At 40.4% G+C, this 19,916-nt stretch overlaps 2 protein-coding genes across 4 annotated transcripts; both read left to right on the top strand.

Annotated features, from left to right (window-relative positions):
* The first annotated feature begins 888 nt into the window (after window positions 1–888).
* LOC135583925 (RNA-binding protein P-like) lies at window positions 889–7,852 on the top strand. 3 transcript variants are annotated; one of them, XM_065153136.1, is made up of 2 exons: window positions 889–2,447; window positions 7,595–7,852. In XM_065153136.1, exon 1 carries the CDS (start codon window positions 953–955, stop codon window positions 2,435–2,437), a length of 1,485 nt encoding a protein of 494 aa, XP_065009208.1. In that variant the 5' UTR covers window positions 889–952; the 3' UTR covers window positions 2,438–2,447; window positions 7,595–7,852. The 3 variants fall into 3 exon arrangements, with proteins under 3 accessions (XP_065009208.1, XP_065009207.1, XP_065009206.1); XM_065153135.1 differs by lacking the exon at window positions 7,595–7,852 and adding an exon at window positions 4,588–4,857 and having other exon boundaries at window positions 890–2,447; XM_065153134.1 differs by lacking the exon at window positions 7,595–7,852 and adding an exon at window positions 4,577–4,857 and having other exon boundaries at window positions 891–2,447.
* A 6,496-nt stretch (window positions 7,853–14,348) lies between these two features.
* LOC103987938 (protein ETHYLENE-INSENSITIVE 3-like 1a) lies at window positions 14,349–18,608 on the top strand. The gene is made up of 2 exons (XM_009406412.3): window positions 14,349–14,594; window positions 16,300–18,608. Exon 2 carries the CDS (start codon window positions 16,366–16,368, stop codon window positions 18,271–18,273), a length of 1,908 nt encoding a protein of 635 aa, XP_009404687.2. The 5' UTR covers window positions 14,349–14,594; window positions 16,300–16,365; the 3' UTR covers window positions 18,274–18,608.
* Window positions 18,609–19,916: the final 1,308 nt, after the last annotated feature.

Here is a 19,916-nt window from a genome sequence, read left to right as displayed (position 1 = left end):
CGTGCTCCCGGTGCAGAAAGGACAATGGATCTGAAACCCACCTGTCGAACGCCGGTTTTCTAATGCTAGGGGATGGCCTTGATCTGAGAGAGGTCAAGTTCAGAGTTCCCATGAACGCAGGTACGGCCTTCATCTGCCTTGGTAATCGCCTGCACAATTAGCTTAAATGACAGGTGCGTCTCTGTGTAATGCCATTGGAGCCTGTCCTCGCATCGGAGAGCACTTCTCTGAGCTGCAGCGCCACAAAGGCCTAAATCAGCAGACACCGGAGGACAAGGCCATCGAAGTAGGCGACGAGCAGATTAAAATGGTCTCCCTTCACTAAGACATACCCCGAGATGATGGCGACGAGAGCAACATCGGAGTGGCCTGTTTTGGCATATGCAAGGTTAGCCCAAGCCAGATGATGAAGGAGAAGATGAAAAGGTCACCAGACCAGAGTGCTTGTGTTGAAGACATCCGCTCGTCGTCATCATGCGTCGAACAATTCCATCCAATGACCGATAGAGAAGTTCGATCGATGACTGAGGAGATGGTTGAAGGAGCTTACACCATCAAAGCGACTGAAGAACCTGTCTTAGTTTTAGTTATGATGGTTATGAATGTTAGGATTTCAACAAATAATGGTCAACCTTTGACCATTGTCTTTAATACGAGTCAACACAACAGCGAACATACTATTATAACTAAATGGGACTACGATATGAATGAGCGGGACTTCGTCAGCTGTTGGGCCGAACCGTATCCACGCAAAGGCCGGTTCGACAGCCCCCCTAATTAGACAGGAGTTGAGCCAAGTAATGATCGAATTCTGGCCGTTCGATGAACTCTGTTCCGAACCACATTACCCTGCGCCACGTGACGATGTTCACCTTTATCCATTATATTATATTGTCGTGTTGCCGCGCCAAACCCTAACCCTAGAGGGCTTGCCGTCGTCGACTCTGCTGCCATGGCCAAGAAGCGAAAGCTCACGCCTTCCTCTGCCGTCAAAGCGCCCGCGCCCGTCGTAGAACCCAAGGAGGAGCCCGTCCAAGAAGAGTCCGGCCCGGATGTCCCGATCGATGAGTCCCAGGAGGAACAAACCCCGACCGGAGCCGATGCGAACCCTCCGGTCCATGAGAACGCCCAATCCGACGCGGCCTCTGAAGACCTTGGTGGCGCCTCCGCCGGGGGCGTCGGTGTCGGCAACGACGCGGAGGAGGTGGTGGAGAACGATCCGACCTCGATCCAGAAGCTCCTCGAGCCATTCCCCAGGGACCACCTGATCGAGCTCCTTCGCGACGCCGCTGTGAGGCACCCGGACGTGCTGGCGGAGATCCACCGCATCGCCGACCTGGACCCTGCCCACCGCAAGATTTTCGTCCATGGCCTCGGTTGGGACACCAACGCAGAGACGCTCACCGCCGCCTTTCGCCAATATGGCGAGATCGAGGACTGCAACGCGGTCATGGACAAGGCGACCGGCAAGTCCAAGGGTTATGGCTTCATCCTCTTTAAGCACCGTGCCGGCGCCCGCCACGCCCTCGAGCAGCCTCAGAAGAAGATCGGCAACCGCGTGACCGCGTGCCAGCTCGCGTCCGCTGGTCCTGTGCCACCACCAGCACCGCCGGTGTCGGAGTACACCCAGAGGAAGATTTTTGTCAGCAACGTTGGGGCGGAGATCGATCCCCAGAAGCTGTTACAGTTCTTTGCCAAGTTTGGGGAGATCGAGGAGGGGCCACTAGGGTTGGATAAGCTGACCGGGAAGCCCAAGGGGTTTGCTTTATTTGTTTACAAGACGATTGAGAGTGCAAAGAAAGCATTGGAGGAGCCCCACAAGAATTTCGATGGTCACATTCTGCATTGCCAGAAGGCAATCGATGGACCGAAGCCAAACAAGCTGGGGTTCCAGTTTCAGGCTACAGCGGCTCACCATGGTAGCTTGCATCAGGTTGCTGGTGGACTGCTTGGTTCACACTTTTCGAGGACTGACAAGCCCGGGTATTTGGGAGGTGTCGGGAGTCATCTGTCTAGTGCCTCAGGTGCTGGGCACCTGATGGCCCCTTCAGCGAGTGGATTGGGTTTCAACCAGGCTTCTCAACCAGCTGCTGCTGCAGTGGCTGCAGCAGCAGGGTTGAATCCTGCATTGGGGCAGGCTCTGACTGCATTCCTTGCGACTCAAGGAGCTGGTTTGGGCTTGACGAACCTTGTGGCAGGATCAGTCGTGAACCAGGGAGTTCCTGGATCATTGGCAAACAGCTCTGGGCATGGATTGAACAGTGGTTATGGTGGTGGCCTTGGGGGAAACATGAATACGGGGGTGATCGGAGGATATGGCTCACAGTCACATACGCAGGGTGGATATGGGAATGCTTCGATTGGACAGGGAGGCGCTGGAAGGAACCAAACAGGATTTGGGCAAATGGGTGGCCTAGGCCCTTACCTGGGTCGTTAGTTAAGTGCAGGTATAATGTTTAGCTAACTCCAATTTTTGACAATTCCATCTCATTTACTTGAATCACAGTTAGAAGCAATTTTAGATGTCTTACCGTTATGATTTTTTTATCATCCGCTACATTTCTTTCAATTTTTTTAAACATCAATATACATATACATAATGATATAGTGTAAAAAGTCCATAAGAGTTGTCCTATCTATCTATTTGCTGCTGTTTCTCGTCATGGCTATCTTCTACTTCAATAGGAAGTTCTTTCCCGATTGGTCAAGATAATTTTATTTTTAGGATTGGTCTATAAACTAATTCATGGTCGTATAGGAACGAACTATGTGTCTAGACATTTATAAAGGTGGCAATATGACCTTTATTAATCAGTATGAGTATTGGCTGATGATGATACAATCACGTCGGTTGTAAAAAAATTTTGAACTGAGAATTGATAGATATTAATCATTATAAAATTATAAAAAAGATAAAAATATCTACATAAAGATATAGAGAATATTTTAGATCTTGTTATGACTACTATTTATATGTATTGTTGCATGTAACCTTATATTTTCAATCATGTAATATATTGAAAATGTTATTTGGAAAAAAATAAAAAATCAGGAGAATTAAATAATTAAGCTATAAAAGGTTGATTACTCTGTCAAGGAAGCACCAGAAAGGAGGTCTTTTAAGTGAAAAGTGTTCTCCGTGAAAATTTCCATGCAAGAATACACACCATCGTTCTCTATATATCCTGCACTGGTTCTCTTTTCCCCTCTCTTCATTTCCATTTCCTCTGAAAACAGAGTTGCTTCTGATTGTTATGCATCCATCTGCTTCAATTTGTTTTTCTTTGAACAATTACATTGTGTATTCTTTTAATTTTAAATGAATAATGTGATATCTATCCCATTAAAGAGCTTTGATTTACAAAACGTAGTAGAATCTTTGAAGAAGCGAAAAAGGAGTAACAAGTTCAATTCACTTGATTGTTATGGACATGTCAAAGTTAAACAATATTTTTATAGGATCATACAGTAACTTTTTAAATGTATTGCAGTGGGTGATTTGAAAATTTTTATCACTTGAAATGCTTGTGTAAGTTCGACAGAATTTGGATGATATGATACTATACTAGTGCCATCATGGAATACTCAGCAGATACATCGGGGCAAATAATTATAAGAATTCTTTACTCTAATTTGCTTCAAATAAATAACTTAGTTTGAACAATTTCTTTCTTCTTTAATATTGATCATTTGTTTACTGTTAACCTTCAAATCTCAAGCATTCAACATTCCAACTAATTGCATTTGTAACATAGAAATATTACTAGGTTATCTCTGTCATGAATGCCTAGCAAAATGTTGATGAGGTGTTAAGTAACTGATTGATTGGATGTTAAAAGAATTTTAATTTGCAATAATGTCTTCAATATGCTCTTTTGTCGTGAACATGTACTATTGTCTCTGTGCTTTGATTGTGAACTCGTTAGTGGAATGGTGTGGTCTAGCAAGTTTTACGAGTAATATTAGTCAAAGCTTCAGTTGACATTTGGCATTTCTCAGCATCAAATGTCTTGCATTTGTTTTCTTTCCCGACTATCTGCTTTCATCTAGAATTATTTTCTGGTAGAAAAAACACAGCTGATTCTAGCTTTCCAAAATCTTTTGAGGCTAAATTTTTGTTGTCTGTTTGACAAGTAATCAGAAAATGGAAGATGCCAACCATCTTGACAACCTTTGGTTTACTAGTTTTTATGCATATTTGGAAACTTTATTGTCTTTCACAGTTGGCATCAAAACTGGTTAATTGCATGATTTGCATATCCAGTTGCATCAAAAGTTTGAAGTCATATCCTCTTTCATCTTTTTCCCTTATACAAAATACTTATTGCCAAGCTTCCTACATTAGCTATCATATTGTTTGGATTTTCTTGTTCAATTTTGATTCTATCAGGTTCCATTTGATTATTTCATTTTTATCTTATACAGCCTTTTTATCAAATTGTTATTGCCTTTTGTAACTTCCATCCATTAATTGTGGATTTGAATGGATAAGTTTTCTTGGCAGTAATTTTTTTCATGCACAGTTCTTTAGTTCGAAGCTTGGTTTTTTATAATTTCACACTTCCTTATATTGCAGATCCTTTGTAGGTGCATAAATCTATTTTGTTCTGGGCAGATGATCCTTCTGGAGTTCCTGCTTCTGCGCTCAATGAAATGCATCTTTTCTGTAGTTTGCAATGAATTTTAAACTCAAGTTTTTGGAACCACCTTGTGATACTTAAATTTCTTTTATCCTTTCCACTTATGCAATATTTTGAGCTACTATATTTCCTTCTTAAAGCCCTATAAATGACTTGTTGCTAAATTGTAAAAGAACCTTGCTGATTTAAAGATTATTGACCTTTCTAGTTTATTAAACTGTGTTTTCTGATTTGTTGACTATATTATTAATTTTTTCTAGTTACAGGTATTTATTTTAATTGGTAAGATACCATTAGCATTTTATTTATTTGGCTTGGTTTCTGTATGTAATTTTCTTAAAAATTTGATTTTAAGTTGATGGTGTTGGTTTTTTTATTATTATTATATGCATGTTTTGCAAAATGTGAGTATGAAACGTTTGAAACCTACTTTTGTATTTTGAAAATGCTGGTTATTTTATGGTGAAATAGTTCAAATGTTGTGGTTTGTAATGCTTGTTCAGGTTCAGTTTTGTTCCAAGTCCCAATTTTGATGTGTTTGCTAATTGATTCATGATTAAGCTTTCCATCACTTCATCTCTTTCATGTGAGGCCTTTCTTTTATTTTATTTAGTGATACCTTTATTGTATTTGTTGGTATATTGATGCACCCAGTTATTAGACACCTGAAACTGGATTGGATGGTATGGAGAAGTCTCAATGCTTTGGTTTGCTCCCTGTGCAATTTGCACGCTGTATAATCTAGTGTTCTGATTGGGTGGGTTTGGTCATGTTAAAACTGTTGTTTTTATGGTTCTGCTTCAATGGTTAATATTGATCAGGTAAATCATTTCATGGATTCATTATTTGAGTCCATCTAGGAACCTTTAGAAGTGTGCACTAGTGGCCAACATACATTGCTGTTATTAGCTTCTCAACATGATCCATCAATTGTGATTGATATAGATGTATTTTAACTGGATTGAAAATGTTTTAGGGCTTGAAAGGCAGCTGGTCCTTGTAAGGGATAGCAGGATGTTGATATATTTGATTCAAGTTACAGATATCCTGATCTTAGACATTGAGAATCTTGGTATATCCAATACTAAATACTTGTGGTTGGCTTTGTTTCATATGTGGTGAAATTGTTTTACATGATGGAAGTAATTTTGTCTTTGCCCTGGACCAGTATTCCTTCTCATCTCATCTCTGTTCCTCTCTGTCTCCCTTCTCATTTCTCTTTCTGTTTGATCTACTGAAACACTTCATTTCCATAACATAACAATGATAAGCAAGCCTTAATGTGTCAGCCATTTTGGGTTGCATCCATGATTCTTTTTCCTGCCACTGAGCTCTGTTTAGGGCAATATCTTTGGTTAAACCGAGAGTTTTTATATTTTGCTATTGCTGTTTATTAATCTAAGGTGCATCTATTCTAGCTGAGCAGCTCTCCTTTAATTTCAACAAATTCCTGGGCTGCAGCAATGCTAGCGAAAGCCCTTACTTTGTAACTATGTGGAGATGGTTATATGGAATTTTTCCCACATTTGAGCTTTGTTTTAGGGTCAACACTGGTCAAATTAACATCATTTAAATCTGTTTTGATTGTTTGTTTAGGGCAATATTCCTGTGATGTATCATATGTCACTGAATGGATCCTTAAATTCACATGTTTGTCTCGTTTGAGATGGTGTTATCTAATGCTGCAATGACTTCTTAATCCCATCTATACTGTTCTATTTGGAATCTCTGCTTTTTCTTTCTTTTGAGGAGCCCTTAAACCAAATTGTTTGACCACCAGTTTATAGCTACTGAACTTTCAAAGTATTCCATCTTTGTGGAAATTACAATGTAGCTTGATGTGGTACCTCTGATTTGGATTCTACAGAGATAAGCATTTATTATCACAGCATGAGGTATGAAGCTAGAACATCAAGTGGTTTAAATTTTTCATTGCTGTCACTTTTTTGTAATTATGAACATTAGTCTTTGTAGATCACTAAGTTTAACAAAATTCAACTGGGAGTCAAGGAGTAGGATGAAATGGCTGAAGGTTATTTGAATCATTTTTTGGGTATTTGAAAAGATATGACCCAGTAAAAAATATCTAACAGTTAGATAGCATGTGTTGACAGAAAAAAAAAAAATTAGTTTGATTTTGTTGTTATTTTTTTTATTGTTTAGAAAATTTTCTCCCTTTTGGAGAACCTATGGAAATAATATTTGGTGCTTGTGATGTTTCTGTAGATGTTAGACATGTCCATCATATCAATTTGACGTTATTTCTCCTTTGAAAATAACTGAAGTTTTTAGTGGAAATGTGTTTAATGATTTTCAGAATCAGTCGGAACACTAAGATCATTTTTAATGCTCTTTTAGTGATTTCTAAATTAAGCACTGGATCACCCTTTAAAGACATAAATTTGGAAGTCTTGGTTCCAAAATGTAGATAGAAGATTTGCAGTGGTATTTTGGAATGCTCTATCTTTAGGTGAAACTAAATGCATAAGGTCTTATGAAGCTAATTGATTGATTGTTTGTAGGTAATTATGGAATTGATTGATTGCTGAGGATTTTGTCTCAGTTGTTTAGCTCTTTTCGTAATGACATTTGAAGAAGTTTTTGAAGGATGATTTTTTGTGGTATATCTATGCTTTAGCTATAAGATATGCAAACCCGCCTGAAATTATTTACTCTTCTAGGGTGCTGTCTTTCATCTTTAACCCCATTTGTTAGAAATTAAACCAGATTATCCCAAGATTAGATGAGGCTGTTGGTCGATTTGTGGCATCATTGGAGTATTGGTTGTTGTTGGGAGTTGATCTTCTATGGGCCATGCCACAGTTTGAAATTTGTGGTGGCATAAAACAAATGTTCACTTTTCCTTTTGAAACTAGTATTAATGGCTAATTATTATTTACTGAAAATGTTTATAACATAATGGGGAATTCCTTTACACCAAGAATTTTCTACAGTGCGTGAAACATGCAGGTTATGTAAATTGCTTGGTCATTCTCAAGTTGGTGATAGAGATGATGCATGCGTCAAGGTAAAAGGGAAAAATGTGTTCTTTAATATGCATGGTTAGTCATTATGTGGGGATGATGAGATATATGACTGATCTGTTCGTTCTTGATTAATGCTATTTATCAAATTTGGCTGTCGGCAGTGAGATAATTATTTCAAAAGATATGATTGAATCCAAATTTGTGAGGATGAAACAGGACTTGATATATGATTGTTCAGTTGCCAGTTCGTCACTCGCCCACTTTCTTGTGCTCATAACCAGCACAAGTTGGATGTCGAGGGTTCAAAAGAATAATTGTGGTTGTGGTATTTGTGCCTACTAACCTAACTGGTAAGGCAACCTTTGAACTGGTGTTGAGGAATTCATATAGAAATTAACTGCTCGATATTCTATTTTGTTTTCTATTCATGAAATTTATTGATGTGTTCTCATTCGTGTTATCTAATGATCTCAAAAGACAATTCTTCCAGCATCATTGAAGCAAGTATTACATCTTATAACGATTATGATGACCTACGTATGTACGTGTGTCAATTGTTTTGTTTTGATATCATACGGTGCTGAGTTGCATGTATTAGAAACTTGGTGTGGTACTGTAGCCTGTGAGAAATTATCAGTTTTCTGGAATTTTCATGCATAAAATGTGTTCATCAGTGTCCCAAGTAGGAGTTGATGTCTTTGGACCATTTCAGATGATTTATCTTTTGGCCGGTAGTATGGATCTGCGTTTATGAGAATAAATCTGACACTTGGTCTGAGGATTAACTTAAATCATTTGATAATTTGAGTCAAATTTAACACAAAACTGTCTGTTAGATGAGGGGTTTACTTGTGACCGAATTATATGACTGCAACAACTGATAATTACTTGTAACAGTCTGTTAGATAAACGTTTGCCCCGACTGAGTACATGACTGGAGGATGTGGCCTACATCGAGCGCACTGTCCCTGCCGACTTCCTTCGTCCCTTGAATCGTCCTCTTAAGTTGGGAGATTCTGTTTTAGTTAATTACCTTTTCTCCCCTCAATGCCGAGGAGCGGAAGCGGAGACCCCTCTCGATCCTCGCCTCCTCCGCCATCCGGCCTTCGAGATCTCAGGTAGCCACAACTCCCTCCTCTATTTCTTGGTTGTTGGCTCAGAAGATCGCTTTGAGTATCGGTTACAGTCCTTTTGAATCGCGGATGCCTTTAGTTTGGAGATTCTTGATTGATCGGTTGGCCAGTCTCTTTTTCTCCTTGTTGATTTCGGATCGCAACCTATTAGTGTAGACCTTGTAGTATTTTGCCCCTCTTTAATATCTTGAACTTGATTTCTTGGCCAAATCCAATGCGCCATTCGTGTTCTTGCTTAGATCCGTGGGTGTACGGTTCGCTTCTGATAGAATAGCGAAGAAAACGATGGGGCTTACCTTTGCAAAACTCTTTAGCCGCCTGTTTGCGAAGGAGATGAGGATTTCTGGACTTATTATGCGCAGGTATATACAGAGCACTTGTGCAACATCTGGTGAGGGTTTGTACGAGGGACTTGATTGGCTTTCCGGCAACATAGCCAGCAAGGTATCTGCTCCCTTTCCTGAGCATCCGTGTTTTCATTGAACCTTTATAATCCAAGCCAACGCTTGCCATTTATGCACCAAATAAATCGTGTCAGCCAGAGGAGAGCCATTTGCTTACTATAAGAATCGATCGTATGTTGCTATGTGAACAAGTTACGGTCGTTAATCCAATAACGTGTGCTGACATGAATCATCTTGACAGTAACGAGGGTGGCTCCAAAGTTACATCAATATGCACAAATGTAATTTGTCTTAGAGAGTTCCATTTTTCTTAGTTGTTCTGATCCATGGTGGTCGAGGAAAGCAAAACAATAGGGTCACCACCAAAGTGGCAACGAAGAGTAGCTGCAGCAACATGGGAGCAAAGAAAAAAAGTATCAGTGGCAATATAGCTTTTCTTTGGTGGGCACTCGACGACACCAAGGAAAAGAAGACTCAACAACAACAACATAATATGTTTCTGACTAATGGCCAACCCCTTGTCCTGTGATTCTGCAAGAGAGAGCCCCACAGAGCTCATCTTAACCGAGTCATAGTGCAAATGTTCCCTAAAGTTAAGATAATACGAACGCATGACAGTCAATTAGGGAGGAGCCCAAAAAATACAGCCAAACAGGGGTGTGAACATGGACATGTTTGGTTTTGCTTCCCATGCTCTCCTGAGCCATTTGCTTCCTGTATTAAATATCATTGCCGGCATCACCAAGCTTTGAGACAATGCAATGGGCCGAGGGAACAGGGATACAACCAAATCTTGAGAGATCTAATGAGCATCAACCTGATCAACCCTTTATACATCTCCTGTTTAGTTTAATCCTCTCTCTCACAATCTCCCACATGTCTTTGTTCCTCAAACATCTTAAATTGCATCTTCTCAGGTTCTATGGCATGTGCCATAAAAGTTTTAAGAGTACTATGAGGTCTCTGGGGCAGTGAGCCAAAGAGATGAGCTAGAATCTGGAGACACACATCACACATGCACTATGCTTTGTTTCTTCCGTTTAGCAAGCATCAAACGAAGCTCACCTTGCTGTCATTCTCTTGGAGTGCTCCTTGTTATCATTCAAGGCTACCTAGCCTTCTTCATACTGCTTCAGTTGAATGACATGGAGAACAACCTTAGGAATATATCGCTGATCATCTCGCAGAAATGCTATTGTGACATGCATATATTGATTCAGAGATTCATGTGTTTAATCGCATGATAACTCACATCACCCTGATTGTCTTCGACTAAACCCTCCGATGAAAGTAAAGCTGCTTATGTGAGAACACGATAAGAATGGAGTTTGTATCAACTTGGTTTATGACTATTATAGTGGATTTGCACGTTAACTGTTCTTGCTTTCAGAAAGTCATGATTTTTCCTCTCGGTGGTGATTTACTTTGTTCTTCAAGTCTATTTAACTACATGTCCATACTGCCTGTTGCATAATTGTGGAGTACATCAATCCATCTCACTTTCTTCATTAGATTCCTTCTTGATTCAGAATGCATAAGTTTAGGCATTACCGGTATACTTTGGCACGATCTTTTGGCTTTTACCTTTTATAGCTTAATGACTTCATCTAAACCATACGTCGTTCTTCCTGATCTTTCACAGGGACCAAATGATAGAGTTCTTTTTATCTACTTGATCCTGAATGTGGCATCAAAATTCTGCTAAAAAGATTGTGGTTTATCTTGAGCAGAATTTGAGTTGGCCTTCTATTTTAGTCGACTCTGAACAGATCGTTTAGATTGACTAAATTGCATTCTAAAATTTGATTTGGTTGACCGAAAACAATCACACCATCTTTTGTTTCTGTCATACGAGTTCGGGACGAATAGTTCAACACTAGATTAGTTTGATTTCTGCTTTGAAGCTAAAAATTCATTTTATTTGGAATTAAACTCTAAGCAAGTTGTGTGATTGCAATTAGCAATCTTTGATGTGTCTGCTAATCAACTGTCAACATTTTCTGATGAAGAGTTGTTGTCAACCAAAGCAAGTTAGTATCATCCTTTCGACTCCAACCATGAATACTTATGGAATGCACAAGTGAAGCATTAGAAAAGGTTCCAATTAAATCATTATTTCAAAGCCCAAGAACCTCCAGATTTAGCAAGTGATATTAAACCATTTCTTCAAACAACTTCAGAGTTTTGTATCAGAAGAAACTTAGAAGAGAGCTATGGATGATCCTTGATCTTCACTGAACAGACAAGGCTACCTGTGTCAAGACGCCGATACCGCAAAACTAGCTTAGAATTTTTCTCTTTAACCTTCAGCACAAAATCAAATGGTCGATGAGACTGGTCTTTTGGACCTTTAAATGTAAGTTTGGTTTAGGGAAACTTGTGATTGTAATAGTTTTGTTACATAGAAACTAAACAAAAATCAATCATAGAACTGAATTCTCTCCATGAAGCAATAAAAAGGTAACTCATAAAATTTTAATGCACTGCAATTAATTAACATCTTTGGTGCATTGCCATGATCAGGGTGCAGCACTGCAGGAAGACATTTCTTTTAGTTTCTCTAAGACATTCTTTTTTAGTTGCACATGGCTTGATCCCTGATATTTATTTCATCATGTCTGCAATGTGTTCAGCTCCATCCAACAGGCTTCAGAGAACGAAGAATAAAATATTATTTTGTTGCATTTTTCCATCACAATATTTCTTTTTTATGTTCAGATGACAGATGCCATCTGCTAGGTCTCAAAATGATTGGATCAGATGCCGAACTTCTCAGATATATTACCGGTAAGGTGAGGCTTGGTGCAGGCAAGAACATCACCTTCTGCATCTTGAGAGCTCATTCTTGATATATCCTCCCTATGCATTGGGGCAACCAAATGCCATTTCAACTTGAAATATTTTGTAGGCAAGAACATTTTGACCTGCTGTAGTTTGAATCTAGAAATTCATCATCTGTAGACAAGTGCAACTGATAAATGATGTGGACTGAATTCTGAGGGTCTCTCAATCATCTTATACTTTTAGTAATAAGAATCATGTGCAAAGGCATACAAAATTCAATCATCTAAATCATGTCATCCTCTGTATGTTTTCCTATCTGTCATGACAAACTAGGGGTGGCTGGACTACTACTAGCAGATTGGACAGAACAACATGTGCATCTGCTGCAGTTTGGTTTTCTAATTGTAGATCTATTTTGGTGGTAGGAGGTATATCAAATAAAATTCTTCAATGATCTTATAACTAATCATCATATTATCTATCAAGTTCAAGAGTAAGCTGAAGAAATCACTGATCTTCCTCAAAATCTTTTTTTTTTTTTTTGTTCCTTTACTCGAGAAGAATTCGATGAGAGCCTCAATTTTTTTGCTTTGCTGAAGGATGCTCAACAATCCTTGCTCTCATCTCACAATGTATTTTTCCTTTGTATCTGCTGCTTCATCACCAAAGATTTCTTTCCTTGATCAAAAGGAAATGGATGGCAAACCTTTTACACTTGTACCATCCAATTCAGACAAAAGAGTAGGAACAATTTGCTTTTCCACAGGATCCTGTGTTATTATTGCTGGAGAATTCTAGTCAAGATGAGGGAGTCCAACTGAATCCCCACCCACCAAATGCCATGCTTGTAATCAAGATCGAGTCGACTTCAAGAACCAGTAAGCATCTGACTAATAAGAATTCACTTCTTTGTTCATTTTGGGAAGCTCTAATATGATAATTTCTTGGCATCTTCTTACCCTTTGATGAACACAGGTTTTGGTTGGAAATGCAATCCAAAGTAAACAAGAAAACAACAATTCAAACATTTCCCATGTTTAGCCCCTGCCGACACCTAAATCTCTACTTCGCCCTGCATTAAAGTATAGATAGATACACAGATGCAGAGAGAGAGAGAGAGAGAGAGAGAACATCTCATCCACACAAAAAAGTGGATGAAACACCTAATCAGAAACATAAACAGAAAAAAGATAATATAATTCCAAAGTTGATCATCCCCAGAGGATGTAATGTAATCTTCATCTCCCTTACAGCAGCAACAGCAAAAACACAACAATCTTAGCTCATTTAAGGGCATTAAATCCACACTCTTGTCCCAGTCGGCACCGAGTTACTACTACTGCTCACAACTCTGGCCTTCTTGTTTGTGGCTTGTGGTACGTCGACATGGGAAGACTGCAGCATTTTAGTGGTCCAATACCTCAATTTGGGTGTCAATGTCTTGATGTCGCCTGCTGCCACGGAGTCCCATTGCACATGCCTTCCATTCTTATCATCGAAGTCTTCATCATGAGGCAGGCCACACAAGCTTAGTCAAGACTGGCCAGCTTTTTCTCTTCCCCCTTTCCATATGGTCCAAATTTAATGTTGAATGGATGGTACAAAAATTCAACTGAATACTACAAGTCCTCAAATAATAAGTGGTGTATATACCCTGCAAAGACATTTACATTGCGACTATTTAGGATTCATAAAACTTGTAGAATCTTTTAGTATTTCTTGTGTAATGCATCACTGGTTAGAAATAACTTCTTCCCATCCTTTCGAGCATAGGATGATGTGTATCTATCTGAATAGTTAATTGGGTGTTTACCAGAGAGGTACAGTTCTGGTCCAATAATGTGAAGAAAATGGTTCCTTGGTTGGTTACTACATCACACACAGCCTGAGTATGATATGACAATTTATCTTCAACCATTGTTCTGAGACAGAAGAGGAGGATTTAACTAGGAACTCTGGATTTCTTGCATGTTTGAGCTGTTGGAAGGTGTTCATGTAGGAGGGACTTCTTGGAACAGCCAGTTGTCGACACTCTGAGACTGGTATCAAGATGAACAAAATCTGCGGAAGATGAAGTTAGAAAGATTGCTTTTTGGTGTCCGATGATTACCACCAACCTCATTTTTGATCCCTTCCTGGAGCAGTGGCAGGCAGTGCAATCCATGGCATTCAATGAATCCAGGGGAAGACTCCAGGAAGGCAGGCATTGCAGCAACGTCGACTCCATCACTGTAGGCTTTTGGCTCCGTCTTAGATTTCCGTCTCCACTACTGGACAACTTTTATCCACATCCAATCAACCTCACATCACTTAGCATTTCCTTCTTTCTTTTTAACCCGTTCTCTCTCTCTCTCTCTCTCCCGTCGATATCAGCGACCTCTATCGCTTCACATGCGACCCCGACAAGCCCACCTTCCACTGGCGAGAAACGGAGAGAAAAAGGAAGAGAGAGAACGCAGGAGGCAAAGAAGAGTGAAGGGCTATAAAGCGACGGAAGGGAAGAGCACCAGCTCCGCTTCTTTCCTCCTCTAATAAAAAATCTGTGATCTCTGTTGCCCATCTAAAATTTGCTCGGAGTTGGAGATGAGCGAGTATGGGCTAATATTGGCGTAAGGGGAGACCAGAAACGGGGATAGAAGCTAAAAGGTGCGATTTTGCGTCCTCTTGGCTCGTAAAGGCGACTCCTTTTTCGATTGATTTCTACCTCTGTTTGGTTTCGGCTTTCTCGTAGTCAGCTCTTCCTTTTCTTTTCTCGGTTTTCGAGAGTAGCTGAGATTTCTGCTTTGATCTCTAGGGTTGCTTGCTTTCTTCTCTGCCTTCTGTGGATCGGTGGTTTAAGGATTCTGGCGTCGATTTGGTTGCTCCAAGCCTTTCCTTCCCCTGTTTTTTCTACAGATCATCGATCTCTCTGCTTTTCTTGTCGTTCTATCTCTCTGTTGCTGTTGAAAACTTAAAGCGATAATGAAACGAATCGATAAAACTCTCAACAAAATCCTTCAAAGTTGACATTTTTTTTTCCTTTTTTTTGTTTTCTACAAGAGAAAAAAACAGATTTTTTCGGCCATTTAGTGCTTGCTTCATTCGCCACAAGCAGAAAAAGGATTTAGTTCGATCTAAAGACACGAATTAGAGTCCCTTTTTGGGTCTCAGTGAGGAAGAGAAGTTCTGAGTGAAGTTTGAGCATGTTCTTCTTCTGCTTCTTCTCATCTTCGTTATTTCCTGCTGTCTTGCATACAAAATCTCCACCTCTATATCATGTTGCATCTGATAAGATCCACCGAGTTGATGAGCATATTGGTTCTGTTTGATCTCGGGAATGGATTTGAAACTTGGATACTTGTTTATGTGGCCAAATTTACTTCCATTTTCGTTTCATACTGATTGGGATATTGTTAGTTTTCCTTCCTTCCTTTTACATGTTCTATGGATAGCAACAAAGTGTTCATCTATTTGTCTATGTTTCCTATATTCATTGTACTGTTCCTGCTGGGTCTTTCATAGATGTTTTCTTTCTTAGATTCGGTAAAGGGGGATGTTATCTTTTGATTGATTTTGCTGCATCTTGTTGAATTTGTATGACAATGGAATATAATCTTTATGCTGGATTGGGAACTGTTCATGTGCTTGTTCAGTATTAGCAACACTATGTGGAGACAAAGGTTGCCTTATCCTTTTTCTGATCTTGAAACATGGCCTTCTGATCATTCTCTGATCCACATAAAATAAGGCAATTGGTTGGTGTTAGTGATTCTCAATTTACAGTAATAATCGATCATCGGGAATTGTCAATTGTTCTGATCAAGAATTTGGCGGATCAGATCTGATGCCGATTCTTTTACGAGGATCATAAATCATGAGCTGTGGCTGTAAAGCTTGCTGCTGTTCTAATCTGAGTTTGTCGTTTTCGGATAGAGAGTAGCTTATAGAATTCTTTGTGTTTTAAGATCTGTTTAGAAAGTATTTTCTCGCTCTGTATCTTTCTATGTGCCCGGCGAGATGCTGAACCGAATTGTTTCCTTGTACGACCTTTGTTGGTTGCTTGTCGTAGACTACTTACTACTAATGCCATCTACAAAATATATTTCTTCCGAGATGAACTCGCGGAGCGTGTTTCTCATTTATGTTACTTGTGGAAAACGTGATGATTCTTGATTTCCATGTAATGAATTTAATAAATGCATATTAACTTTGGCGATACGGGAATAGATTCTTTGGCTAAGTTAAGAAAATTCATCATGTGTTTTCATCAAATTGCTTAATGTCACATGCTTTCTAGATAATAATATCACCCGACAGCGTGATATGGTTGAGGATTACCGCTGCCTGAACTTTATTTCTCATGCTCTTGCAGTGAATATTGCATCTGCCATTCGACTCCGAGTACATAGACCTGATCCGATCGCCTCGGCTGATAGCGATGATGGGGGGGCTATTAATGGAGGGCATGGTGTATCCTGGAGGTCCTAATTATGCGCAACTTTTCGCCTCGAATGATGAGAAGAATCTTAGTTATGGTAGCCTCCTCCATCAGCCTTCATTGGGTGAATGCATAGTGGGAGAAGGAGACCTGGTAGATCCTCCTCCCGAAAACTTTGCTGAGGCTGGTGATGAAGAAAGTGATGAAGATATCGACGTAGAAGAGCTCGAACGACGCATGTGGAGGGATCGGATGCGCTTGAAGCGTTTGAGGGAACAACAACAGAACAAAAACAAGGAGCAAGGGGACACGGCAAAGCAGCATCAGTCGCAGGAGCAAGCCCGCCGAAAGAAGATGTCTCGTGCACAGGACGGGATCCTTAAGTACATGCTGAAAATGATGGAGGTATGCCAAGCTCAGGGATTCGTTTATGGTATTATTCCAGAGAAGGGCAAACCGGTTAGCGGCGCCTCTGACAACCTTAGAGGTTGGTGGAAGGAGAAGGTCAGGTTTGACAGGAACGGACCTGCGGCTATAGCCAAGTACCAGGCCGATAATGCCATCCCTGGATCCAGTAGTGAGACGATCCCTGGGACTGTGAGCCCTCATTCTTTGCAGGAGCTTCAGGACACCACGTTGGGCTCTCTCCTGTCAGCTCTTATGCAGCACTGCGACCCACCACAGCGGAGGTTCCCCCTGGAGAAGGGAGTTGCACCACCGTGGTGGCCTACTGGAAGGGAGGAATGGTGGCCTGAATTGGGTTTTCCGAAAGATCAGGGCCCGCCACCCTACAAGAAACCACATGATCTGAAGAAGGCTTGGAAAGTTAGCGTCTTGACTGCGGTGATCAAGCATATGTCTCCTGATATCGAAAAGATTCGTCGGCTAGTCAGGCAGTCTAAGTGCCTTCAAGACAAGATGACTGCTAAGGAGATCGCAACATGGCTTGCTGTTGTGAAGCAGGAAGAGGATGTGTATTTGAAGCTGCACCCGAATACTTGCCCTCCCCCATCCTCCGGGAGTGCCATCTCCTTCAACAGCAGCTGCAGCGATTATGATATAGAAGGTGCTGATGAAGGCAAGAGCGAGGATGCAGTAATTCAGAATCCTGCTGCCGATGGAAATACTTTTAGCCTGAGTGCAACCATGGGGAACGAGAAGTTTGTCATCTCCGTGCCAATGAAAGAAGAGATCAACTGTGATTTCATCCAAAAGAGAACTGCTGCTGAGCCACAACTGATGCTGAACCAGCGCGTTTACACCTGCGATAATGCAAAGTGCCCACACCATGATTTTCGCCAAGGATTTACAGACAGGAATGCTCGAAACAGACACCAGTACCTCTGCAAGTATCAGAACACATTTCCTCAATCTCTCACAATGCTATCTGACAACTTTCAGGTGAATGAGAGCAAGCCCCCGGTTGTTCCTATGTCATCGAATGCTCAACCTAATGCAACTCGGCTCGGGTCAAGCCTCAATCCTGTACATGTCTCTGATTTGGGAATTCCTTCTGATGGACAAAAGTCGATCAATGAGTTGATGGGTTTCTACGACAGCAATGTTAATGGTAACAAGAGCTTGGCTTTGGGAAGCGTTTCTGTGTTGGAAGGGTCAAATTCTCTCCAGAGCAGAATTCAGATGGAAGACAACTTCTTCAGGCAGGAGACAGGAACGGGTGGCAGTCTCTTCGAACAAGTTGGCAGCTTGGTTCAGCAACCACAGTTCTTCCTCCGTGAGGACATGATGCCATTCGGGCAACAATTCAGCAACCAACCCAATGAATTAAGTGGTGGCTTCAGATTCAGATCTGGCTTAAACATACCTGCAATGGATTATTCTGATGTATCGCAGAGAGGAATGGGGGGTTCGCTGCAGAAGCATGATGGATCCAGCTGGTTCTACTGAAATAAGTGGTCATGACCTGACCAAGATAATATGAGCCAATGGATCATATGATCAAAGTATCGTGCAAGATGCAGTGGAGTAGATTCTCAATATAGAAACCTCGTGTTCAGGTGATCTCGCTGCACTATATCACAGTTTCTTCTTTAGTAGACCATGCAAGAATTAGTATTCCAGAGTGACTTGGAGAGAGTACATGTTGTAGGGTTTGTATGAATCGCAGGAACTGATGAACCAAGTAGTTTGATCCAATCTCTCAATAGAATCCCGATAGACAACTTATGTATAAACTTTATGTTGTGGTAATTAAAATGTAATTTTGCTGTTGTTTAGGTCAATATGGATTGTTTTGCATAACCTTATTGTCTTCTAGTATTGGTTACAAACAAATGATTCTTGTGCCTAAATGTCTTCATCGGAAGGTATGACTGTCATACCTTTCTATACCTTGTTCAATTCGGTATTACTATTGCCTTATGGACTTAATCCAGCTGAAAAATACTTGAATAAAGTCTTTGATTTATGTGCTCTGGTTATTATTACCTTATGGATGTTCCAATTATCGCTTGATTTATGAAGGTTGGGAGAAAACCTTCTGAAGCACAACTTCATGTTGTTGCTGTTAGTCCCCATATCTCAAAACTCACCACAATGCTTGATGTTGCATAGGCCATCTAATTCCTCCTGTTCTGCAGTGCTGTTGATAAAGCAAAGTTTGGCAGCTCAAAGTCTTAAAGTGCCTTTTAAAACCTGCCGAGTCCTACCTGACCTTCCTGATGTGACTCTTCTTCTTAGAGATAGGTTTTATCTGGTGCAAGCACCCGAGGAATTATCCGCTCTAGATAAGCCCCCCAAACTCTAGGAGATAGAGACATAACTAATATGAGACTAAATATGATCTTATCAAAACTCCCTTCGTTTCGGGATCAATGTTTCTCTCATATCTCATGACATAAATCATTATTTGTTTTCATCATTACGAGCACAGAAACTGGCAAGGAAGTGTCTGTTCTAGGATGGACCCCTTACAACATCTTGATTTTCTAACTCTCAAAATTAACATGAGATTAGATATGATCTTATTACTTCATGACTCAGGAGGGCCATGCTAGGGAAGGGGCAATCCAAAAGGTTGACATTGAGATTTCTGTGAGAAGCATAGCATTTCTGCAACACGTGAAATGTTCTTGTAAATGATGAGGATGAGGTCAATCAACTTGGAGCCATATATGAACAGGGTAGAGTTGTGCATGGGCCACCTTGAGGATATGCTCAAGGGGCACATTCCAAAATATGTGGCTCCCTTTGAGAGCTTGAAGAGTTGATACACATTCAAGTCCCTTGAGATGTGACTGTATGGTGTCTTTTACATGGAACACTATCATCATTTGATTCATTTTAATATATATTCCACTTCTATAATCATGTCAAAAATTTGATCAAAATGGGAGACTGGTCCAAAGAGATTAGAGAACACAAATTCTATTGGTCTGAACCTAACTATCACTTCATCCTATGCATACTGGGGAAGAAAGATTCTATAAGCAAACCTTTATATAGCAAGTGACAGCCCATTCCAGTCCCAGTTGTTCAAGATGTGATAGGAGGATTGCTTTCATCAGTGGCTGCAAACACACTACAGCCAC

Source organism: Musa acuminata, chromosome BXJ3-6, assembly GCF_036884655.1.
Source record: "Musa acuminata AAA Group cultivar baxijiao chromosome BXJ3-6, Cavendish_Baxijiao_AAA, whole genome shotgun sequence".
In the NCBI taxonomy this organism is placed as follows: domain Eukaryota; kingdom Viridiplantae; phylum Streptophyta; class Magnoliopsida; order Zingiberales; family Musaceae; genus Musa; species Musa acuminata.
Note: the sequence above shows the minus strand (reverse complement) of the source record. Positions and strands in the feature narration are given on the sequence as shown.